The sequence below is a fragment of the Semicossyphus pulcher genome, unplaced genomic scaffold, assembly GCF_022749685.1.
Source record: "Semicossyphus pulcher isolate SPU_LCO1_2020_fin unplaced genomic scaffold, fSemPul1.0.p SCAF_5, whole genome shotgun sequence".
Taxonomy (NCBI): domain Eukaryota; kingdom Metazoa; phylum Chordata; class Actinopteri; order Labriformes; family Labridae; genus Semicossyphus; species Semicossyphus pulcher.
This window is the reverse complement of record NW_027211726.1, coordinates 4,503,077-4,513,322: the sequence shown is the minus strand read 5'-3', so window position 1 is coordinate 4,513,322 and position 10,246 is coordinate 4,503,077. Positions and strand designations below refer to the sequence as shown.

The window sequence follows — 10,246 nt, the reverse complement described above, 5'->3', positions numbered from 1 at the left end:
TTCTTCCAAGAAGCTTTCAGTCATTCCGTCCAAATCTAGACAGCAGGATAACCTGTAATGCAGCTTGTTTGACTGTTGATTGTGCTACCTGTCGTGAACATTTTATTGGTGTGTTTTCAATCTAATAAACCGACTCAACAGAAACCTGTCTACGTTTAGGTAATGCTGTTTTTTATCGAGGTCACTCTCTGGGGTTTATTATTAATTGAGAGACCAATCAAGAGAACTTCCCGACCATGTCCATGAAACTACAGAAAGATGTGAAATCTGATGGATGAATTCACCTGTTTGTTCTTTTTGTGAAAGGAAAGCATTTAGGAAACGTTTGAGCTTCCTGTTCCCTTTGCTGCTTCTCACTGTTGCCTGTGTATCACGGCCCTGATGACGAATGTACTCGTCAGAAACCCCACTAACGTTTTGTTGCTACTAATCCTCGAGTCCCCCTCCCTTCCCCTCCCCTCCCCTTCCTTCCCCTCCCCTCCCCTCCCATGTTCCCTCCCGGCGTGTTAAAAGTTTGGTTAAGTGTTGTTCTTCGTCTCGTGCTCGGCATCAACAGTGAGTCATCCCTCCGCCCACCTGCTTCTCCTGCCCCGCTCCCCTCTTTTCTCTCCTCCCTGCTCCTCGTTTTGATCCCTCCTCCCACACGTCGAGGATCTGTGTCTGTGTGTGTGTGTTTGTGATGTCCTGCCAATCTAACCCCCCCCCCCAGTTGTGTTTTCCCTCCCTTACCCTGCGTATGGAGCCTAGCATGGCGAGGCGCTCATTCGCATGTGTGTGTGGTAGCGAGGAGGAGGCACGGCTGAGGGCGGCGCCGCCATGGGCATGGACTGGGGTGGGGGCCCGCTCGGGTGGGGGTGTTGCTGAGCGTGGGCGTGGGCGTGGGATGATCTGGTTAGGGTGGAGGTGGCCATGTGGAGAGGGTGTGGGTAAGAGGAGGAGGTGGAGGAGGAGGAGGCTGGCTGGAGCTGGTAGCTGGCCGCCGATGAAGGCCCTGAGGAGGAGGGCGTCTGCTGGGAGCCGCTGCCCCCTTTTGGTGGGGGCTGCGGAGGTGGAGTCTGGTTGAGCTGGATGGAGATGTCAGAGGAGACCTCGGAGGCGCTGCGGCCCCGCTGCGGTGGAGGCCAGGAGTCTGGATGCAGGAACTGGCCGCTGTAGTCGCTGCAGTCGGACATGCGGGGGCGGTAGAGGGCGGGGTGAGGCCTGTAGAGCTCCTCCTCAGCGTAACGCTTCATGAAGAGGTAGACGGACATCACGCCTGCACCCTGCAACAAGATGCATACAAAAATATACAGTCTGTATTTCTAGATTCCTCAACCAGACCAGTTTTTTACACCCTAGATGCAGCATGGCACATCAAGGCTCGGTGTGGATCATAGACAACAGAAGTGACGTATCCTCCTTGTTTCCAAAGTGAAGCCAAAGCAGAAGAGCCTTAAACCTGCAGTCTTTCTCATGACCAGCCTAAACCGTTTATCCTGTTCAGGGTCATGGAGGGGCTTGAGCCTATCCCAGCTCTCATTAGGCGAGAGGCGGGGCTACACCTGGACTAATCACAGGGCTGAAACACAGACAGACAACCTTTCACGCTCACATTCACACCTACGGGCAACTTAAGAGTCACCAATGAACCTAACGAGCATGTCTTTGGACTGTGGGAGGAAGCCGGAGTACCCGGAGGGAACTCGTGCATGCAGGGGGAGAAAGGCCCACTTCATCCGAACCGTGAGGCTGGTTGTATGCAAGTCCACTTAATAATATCCCATTCGGATAAAACAGCCAATATAACATGTAAACTCCAGGGCCTGGCTGTCTGTGATTTCAAAGTAACTTCTGCAGCAGTGTGTCCACCCTCTTCTCCAAATATCTTTTGGCTTCAGTTAAACAAGAAAGCACGGCCTAAATGCAGAACTGGAGGCTTCATAATAACTGTAGTCCACAAACAAATGGATGAAGTCAAGGGGGCTCTTCTTTTCAGAATCCACAAAACTGAAACTAGAGGACAGCTGGCTGATGCTTCATCTGATGGTTGGTGTGAATGCATGGCTCAGGTATGCATTGTATGTTTTAGTTTGAACGTATTCTGCTGCACTTATTATTTATCGTATTTCAGTGTATTGCAATGAGCAGCCCCATAATGTTTATCATGCAAACCCAGCAGATATAACAGACTGATAAATGCATCACAAAGTGCTGCGAGCGTCTATTTCCATCCATAACACCTGAACATCTGTGTAACCCCGGGGAATCAAAATGTGAATTTTCAGCATGATGGAAACGCTTTTATAAAACATCAGCTTCATCCTCCTCCCTTCACTGCGACACGACGCCATCAGGAGGAAGGAAATTAAATTAATTCACAGTCATTTTGCAGAGAGTTGACAAAAAGGCTCAGCGCTCCCTGGTGGAACGAGACACGATCGAAAAATGTATTCATGTTTTCACCCGGGCATCCGCTCAGCATTCACAGCTCATTCACTATTCATTCACAACATCATCGCTACAACCGCCTTTAAACTTGAGCATGCTGATGAATGTGTTTCTGTGGATTACCGTCTGTGTGCGTGAGCAGAGGGAGGGAGAGAAAGTGTGAGTGAAAAAGAAACAACTTTCACAGCTTAAGAGCAGATAAGAAGATTATAAATACATAGAAAAGGGGGGAGGAAGTAAGGGAGGAGATAAGAGAGGACAAGTCAGGAAAGGGGAAAAGAAAGGAAACACAATGAGGGTGAAGAGGACACGAGGGAAGAGATGAGACAAGACAAGAAAGGAAAGGATAAGGACAGAAATGAACGTGTTAGAAATGGAAAGAAAAAAGGAGAGTAGATAATATTTTAGGGGGAAAAGGAGGAGGACACAAGGCAATAAAAAAGAGCAGTCCGGGAAGGAGAGAGATGATGAGAGAAAAAGAGAAAGAAGAGGCGAGAGGAGAGGGAATGAGAGAGAGCACAGAAGACAAGAGAAGAAAAGAGTGGGGAGGGGACGACAGAGGATTAAAGAATGGATGATACGAGAGAAAAAGAAGCGACAAGATAAGAGAGGAGGACATGGAGAGAGAAATAAGAAAGCAGGAGGAAAGAAGAGGAGTGAAGGATAGGAGGAGGCTCCTCTCTCGCCCCCTGCGAGGAATATTCTGATGAAGCTGTGCTGCGACAGAGCTGCTGCCCTCAAGTATTCCAGCTATTAACATTTATGAATATTGATGCAGGCAGGATGACGGGCTCCTACGCAGGCACTTTTTCACTGTGTGTGTGTGTGTGTGTGTGTGTGTGTGTGTGTGTGTGTGTGTGTGTTTAGCTAAGTAAGTCTGCCTTTCAGAAAGCTACAAGCAATTTGTGCGTGTGTGAGTGTGTTCAGCTAAGCGGAGGTTGGTCGACATTCAACACGGATTCCAAACAATTTGCGTGTGTGTTTCTGTTAACAGCTATCTTGATAGTGAGGACACTGTCCCTCACTGAGAGGAGCTCTAAAAATCACATCATCCTTCTGAGAGAAACATGCAGAAAAAACACACTACAATATACGTAAAGAGGAGGTATTACACTGTTTCATATGTTAGGACATAATGTTGCAATGTTGGATGTCCAGACTAAACGTGGGTGAAGTTTCAGATCTGGAGGTGAAAGTATGTCGGAGTAATCCCCGGGCTTCTCAGCTCAGGCTGCTGTAAATGCCAGGTTTCACACAGTTTTTTCTACACGCTGCACTTTGTGACATCAGCAGACTTTGGAGAGCTGGCCAATCAGAAGAAAGCTGGCTTGTAGGGGTGGGGTTTCTTAAAGGGAGAGAGCTAGGTTGGTGTGAGCGCTGGAATCAAACTCTGGTACGGACCAAACAACCAGATCATGGTCCGCTAGAAAAGATGGGTCTCAGCCCACGATCCAGTTTCTGGTGCGAACATAAACAGACTTAAATTAGGACCAAACACAGGAGGCAAACAAAAACACAGTGCATTGTGGGTAATGGGTGCTGACACTGGCAGAGACAGCCAGGCAGCGAGATGAGTAGAGGACAGACGTGGGGGAGCGACGAGGAAATAGAAATATGGGCTGACCAAACAATTTCACAAATGCTTGTGGAGACGCACGAGAACACGGAAGTGTTCAAACTGTTCAGTGACAAACTAAAGGAGAGTGGAACTGATCGAGCTGTGAGCTCTCTCTCTCCGTTTACCCACGTGGACATTCTGACCAATCAGAGAGCAGCTTCCTCGGGCATCAAATCTTTTGGTCCGCTGGTGAAAGCTGCCGTGTGAACACAAACCAAACTCGAGGCAAAATGCAACTTTGTAACAATTTGGTCTTTGGTTCGGACCAAACAAACGGACTGTCGGTGTGAAATATGAAGCTTGAAATTAGCATAATACCCCCCCTTTAAGATAAATGCACACTCCTTATGCATTCAAACTCTGGATACAATGAATATATGAGCCACACTACCAATGGAAGTGTCCATCTTGACTTCATCTATTTGTTTGTGGACTATGGTGGTTATGAGGCCTCCCGTTCTGCAGTCTAGCTGTGCTTACTTGTTTTTCAGGAGCAGGAAGTGACCATATTTGGACTAGAGGGTGGATACACATTGCTACGCCTACTTCCTGATGAAAGGTTGCAGTTGTAGCAACTTGTAGTTGCCATGCCTAATAAAAAAGACCCTGCTTTATCATAAATTTTACTCTTCATGGTTTCACGATGTACAACAAGAACATCGTGCTGTACTGAGGAAGATTTAGAATGTAATCTCATTAGAAAAAGAGGTAATAAATCAAGTGAGGAGAAGGTATTGGCTTCACTTTGGAAACAAAGAATCCTCCCCGAACAGTCTATGGGTTAGCCAGACAATAGCTGGGAAAGGACAGAAGATCTGGGAAAATGTGGCTGACAAACCGTCTTGAAGTTAAAATGAAAAGCAACTCTGATAGAGACAGAGAGAGAGACAGCATGTTTCAAATACAGTGTAAGACATGCCAAACTGCAGAAAGACATCAGATCTTTAAGCTAAAGCTCATATAGCAACATTTGTTTAATCCTGTCAGGAGTCAGACAGACCTTCAAAGGACTGTTCGAGGGTTCACTCTTGGTTTTAAGTTCAGGTTAGAATAAGGTTTGTTCTGTAGCTGAGTTATAACTAGGAAGCCCTCACAACGTGTACGAGCTTGTCTGTGCAGGTTAACTCTTTAGCCAGTAACACAGTGCTAGTAAATGTTAAGCTTCAGTACATGTTAGCGTCACTGTTAGCTGCTCAGTGTGTGTCTCCACATGTGCGTGCAGTACACCCAATTGTCCATGCATGACAACATGTGTGTGTTTGAGTGTGTGCTGCTCTTTGATTACCTCTTTAAGCAGGAAGGAGGAGGCGGCGAAGGCGAAGGACCAGCCGTAGTGATAGTGGAAGAACTGCTCCGGTTCTCTGGGTCGATTCATCACCTCGTCATTGATGCTGGAGATGTACAAGACCAGGCCGACCACCAGACTCAGGCCTGCACACACAAAAACACACACACACTCATGTAGGATTCATATCGTTATTACTTCAAACATTCACCTCTACCACTAGGAAAAGGAGAGAATCTCTATCCATGGTGCTGATCCTGCAGTGGGCCGCAAACCCTGAGGAACACCTCGATGTTCTTTCTGATATTTCCACTTGCAGGCAGCCAGATTATCATCCCCGCTTCAATATTAGTTGATGAAAAGTATGTCAGTAGGTTGATTTAGGTACATTTACTGACATTTGATGCTAAAGACACAATCAGGCAGACATCAGGAGAAGTTTGCGAAGTTTGTTGCATCCCTCTTAAACGTTCAACAGCTCCAAAAGCTGCAAATCACTAAAAGAGCAGGAGGTACAAGGCTAATGTTGCATTACCCTTGTTACCCAGTAATACCAATCCTATTTGAATGGGGCTTTAGTCTCTTTGTATAATGTGAGAGTGTGTGTGTGTGTGTGTGTGTGTGTGTGCGCCCTGTAGCTGGAATAGCTAATGATAACGTGTCCTCGTTGTACCGTTAATAGACTGAGAAAAACCCAACAACAGGCGGTGCTGCAGCGGAGAGATAAACAGTCACACACACAAAGAAAAAATTGGAGCACAACACGCACATAAATGCAAATACACACTAAAGTAAACAAATCCTTACTGTCCTGTGAGCGCACACACACACACACACACACACACACTCACACACACTCACACACACACACACACACACACACACACACACACACACACACACACACACACACACACACACACACACACACACACACACACACACACACACACAGGCTGAACCATGATTAGGAGTGTTACTGTGCTTCCTCCCCTGTCGACAGACTAACCACTGCAGCTGACCTCCAAAATCCTCCAGCAGTGAAACTCTGACACACTAAACACAGCGATGAAGCACCCTCCTCTTCCCCTATAAATCCCCTTATAACTCTGTTATCTAAAGAAATATCAGCAAAGCGTTTTCTTACTGCGGTAATGAATTCATAGACACTATCCTACACGGACTTTCATCTAAAACCACGTAACACTGGATTTAGTCCTCTGCGTCAGGGAGCTGCAGAGGTCCTGCAGAGCAGATGTGCTCCTCCTTAAAAACTGTGGCTACATGTCAGAGCTGCAGAGACGCGACATGTTGGACATGAGATTTCTCAGCCTGCACCGCTTGTGGTTCCTCTTGTTCAAACTTAAAGACTATTTCTTTTGTTTTTACTACAAATTATTTTTCAGGGCTGCACGGTGGTTCGAATCCCGGTTTGGACGTCGTGTTTACATGTTCTCCTCGTGCATGCGTGGGTTCCCTCCGGGTACCCTGGCTTCCTCCCAAAGTCCAGAAACATGCTCGTTAGGTCTATTGGTGTCTCTGAAGTTGCATGTGAGTGTGACAGGGTGTCTGTCTCTGTGCGTCAGCCCTGTGATTGACAGGTGATCAGTCCAGGTGTAACCCCGCCTCTCGCCCAGTGACAGCTGGGATAGGCTCCAGCCTCCCTGCGACCCTGAACAGGATAAGCTCTACAGATGATGGATGGATGGATTACTTTTCAATTTGATGCGGTAAAGCCTTTTCCAGTGCAAACTTTTCCTCATCGTCTGCAGCTCTCGACAATGAACTGACAGTAAGAGCGACTTTGGATAGACAGTGAATATATCATTTATCACCTTTTCCAGTAGCCAATGTTACAGAGTTGTTAGAAGAAGGGAACGTCAAGAAATGCTGAAGTAATCAATCAGTCGTTATTTGTTCCCAGTGGGGACATTGTGTATGCAGCAGCAGCAGCATTGGGATGAATGCAAACTTAAAAGACGGGGCAGAAAAATACCCAAAAAGTAAAAAAAACAGAAGTTTAAAACGTGTGAAAATAGCTCTCTCTCTTACGTCCAGAGTTTGGGAGGTGATAGCGATGGGTATAAAAGCGCATTAGTGTTGCATAGTGAAAGTTTAACAGAGACTGTAGATGTAAAGGACAGATTCTGCCCTCGTATAAAACCGTTTGTTATAAACGCCCTGCAGATTTTCCTGCGCAGTTATTCTGCTGCAGACTTTAACCACCTTATAGAGTACGTCTGTGTGTCTGACCTTGAGAGACTGATAGCAGCAGATTAAAGAGACGGTGAGCACAGACTCTATAATAGATCGATAAAACATTGTCATCAGGTCCCGTCAACCTGGAACCTAGAAAGACACACTGCTGGCTGTTCTTATACACCATCTTATGACTCACAGTTTATTGTTTGGTAAAGTGTCCAAAGGCTGTAAGTCTCCTATACTTCTATGCCTATAGCTACAACTCCTCTCCTGTGAGGAGAGGGATGAGAACATCTATAGTCCATGCACAAGGTCTTTGACAAAGTCTGCAGTAAAAGAAAATCATGACACTACAAATAATTTCAGTTACTCAGCTTCTAACAGTCTGAACAGCTGCTTCAGGGCCTCGAAAACTACCTGGCTTCTGGAGCTCTTGTAGGATGTGCACCGAACAGAGGTGGAGAGTAAAACTTCTTTACTGTACTTTTCCGGTTGGTCCGGGTTTTCATATAATTGTACTTTACTTGTGTATTTGTTTTTCTCCATATATTACAAATCTGTACTTTCTCTTCTTTTCATTTTCCAAACAGACTCTTTCCTTTCGCTTTAATCCATTTGAATGGAATTGATTTATTTGCATCATCGGCTGTGTCCTTCCCAACATCAAAACCAACTGAAATCTAGATGGACAGGAAAATAACGACTTTGAAAACGGCATTAAAGATGCATCGAGGTGTTCAGAGACAAAACAGTGAACACGTCTGTGACCGAATGGAAGACGCAGCCGAAGTTGCCGACGACTTCGGAGCAGATTCAGACGAACAAAACATTCCCCATCCGACTGAGCTGGACTTTGGAGCAAACTCTTTATTCAGTCAGGAAGCTGACAGGAATCTGCTTTCACTGTGAGAAGGAAACGGATGGAAGATTTTATAAACATATATATACGCACAAATGTTCAAGGATCGTATAAAATGTGACTGCTGTTTCAACAAACAGAGAACCTTCATCTGAAAGCTGATTAGCAGAGCACCATCTGGTCCTGATTGGAAATACCTGATCAGCGGTGAGGCTGAAGCATCTGTGTTAAACAGGACTGATCAAAAGAGGAGAAACAAAGTGGTGCAGGAGGCAGCGGGAGGCTGCGGGATAAAAGTGATGAAACAAACACGTCCTGCGAGTTAAGAAGTCTTCAGGAAACAAAGCAGGAAGCACGGAAGGAATATTAATCACAAGACGATTTTTGTCCAAATATCAAATCCTTCTTCTTTATTTGTCTTTGCCTGTGCTTTAAAATCGGAGACAGGTTGAATTTTATTGTAATTTCCATTGTAGTCTTGTTGTAATTCCCCATGCTGGCCATCAGATGGCAGTGTTGAGGCTGAATTCTCATCAGAAGCACAGCCTCATGGAGTTAGTCCAGTGTGCCACATGCGCATTCACGTGCAACCACACACACGCACACACACACACACGCTCACAGAGGAAGAGGGGGAAAGCACCAGAGAGGAGAAAAAGGAGCAGAACTTGGGGAGAGGAGTTAGTGTAGGAAGGACAGGCAGGAGAAACAGCTGGTCCACATGCAGACGCCGTGATGTAACCTCGGGCTGTGACTGATGGGCAGCTTTGATCACAAAGTACACACACACAGTGACACACAGTGACACACGGAGCAGACAAAGAGTGCAGTTTGTGCCGTCGTTCCAAAGCAGCACAGATTTCTGTGTTTTCCCGCCTGCTGTGTCGGAAATAATTGCAGCGCTGTCTGTGGAAAAAAAACTCTTTTATGGTAAACAAGAAGAAGAAAAAATCCATCCTCAGAGTTGTCATTTTGTTGTCTCCGAGGTGAAAGTGGCAATCATCGATTTCTGGGCTCTTTGTGCGACGAACTATCACAGAGAAAACTCTGTGACAGGAAACAGGTTTTTATTCTTCTCGTGCTGCAGAGAAATTCTGTTTGTTGAAATCACTTCCTAAAGTTAGAGAAACAAGAAATCTGGTTTATTCTGCTTTCTGAAATCGCTTTATTTTCTCTTTAAAAGAAAAATCTTCTCTCGTCTTTGCAGGTTTTTGCAAAGTTACACCTTTAAGTTTGGTAGGTTTCAAACAGCAATTAAAGTCACCTATGAATAAATAAAGAAATGTTTTCTCAAAAATACAATTCACCTGTTCAAAAAAGGGTCCCTATTCCATACCGATATTTGTATCAAAGAAAAAGGAGAAGAAGAAGCAGAAGCAGAAAAAGGAGAAGAAGAAGAAGAAAAGGAGAGGAATAAAAAGAAGGAGACGAAGAAGAAAAAGGAGGAGACGAAGAAGACGAAGAAAAAGAAAAAGGAGAAGAAGAAGGAGACGAAGGAGACAAAGAAGAAGAAAAAGGAGAAGAAGGAGGAGACGAAGAAGAAGGAGAAGAAGAAGAAGAAGAAGAAGAAGGAGACGAAGGAGACAAAGAAGAAGAAAAAGGAGAAGAAAAAGGAGACGAAGAAGAAGAAAAAGGAGAAGAAGAAGAAGGAGACGAAGGAGACAAAGATGAAGAAAAAGGAGAAGAAAAAGGAGACGAAGAAGAAGAAAAAGGAGAAGAAGAAGAAGAAGAAGAAAAAGGAGAAGAAGAAGAAGAAAAAGAAGGAGACGAAGGAGACAAAGATGAAGAAAAAGGAGAAGAAAAAGGAGATGAAGAAGAAGAAAAAGGAGAAGAAGAAGAAGAAGGAGAAGGAGAA

The 10,246-nt window shown here is 45.3% G+C and overlaps 1 protein-coding gene across 1 annotated transcript in view; it reads right to left on the bottom strand.

Annotated features, from left to right (window-relative positions):
• Window positions 1-678: 678 nt before the first annotated feature.
• Window positions 679-10,246, bottom strand: part of cacng7a (calcium channel, voltage-dependent, gamma subunit 7a) — a 34,934-nt gene continuing 25,366 nt past the window's right edge. Inside the window, exons 5-6 of the mRNA XM_069681752.1 lie at window positions 5,331-5,476; window positions 679-1,262 (exon numbers count right to left, since the gene is read on the bottom strand). Of these exons, the coding sequence (XP_069537853.1) occupies window positions 744-1,262; window positions 5,331-5,476 (665 nt within the window). The 3' untranslated portion in view covers window positions 679-743. The remainder of the gene's footprint in view (window positions 1,263-5,330; window positions 5,477-10,246) is intronic.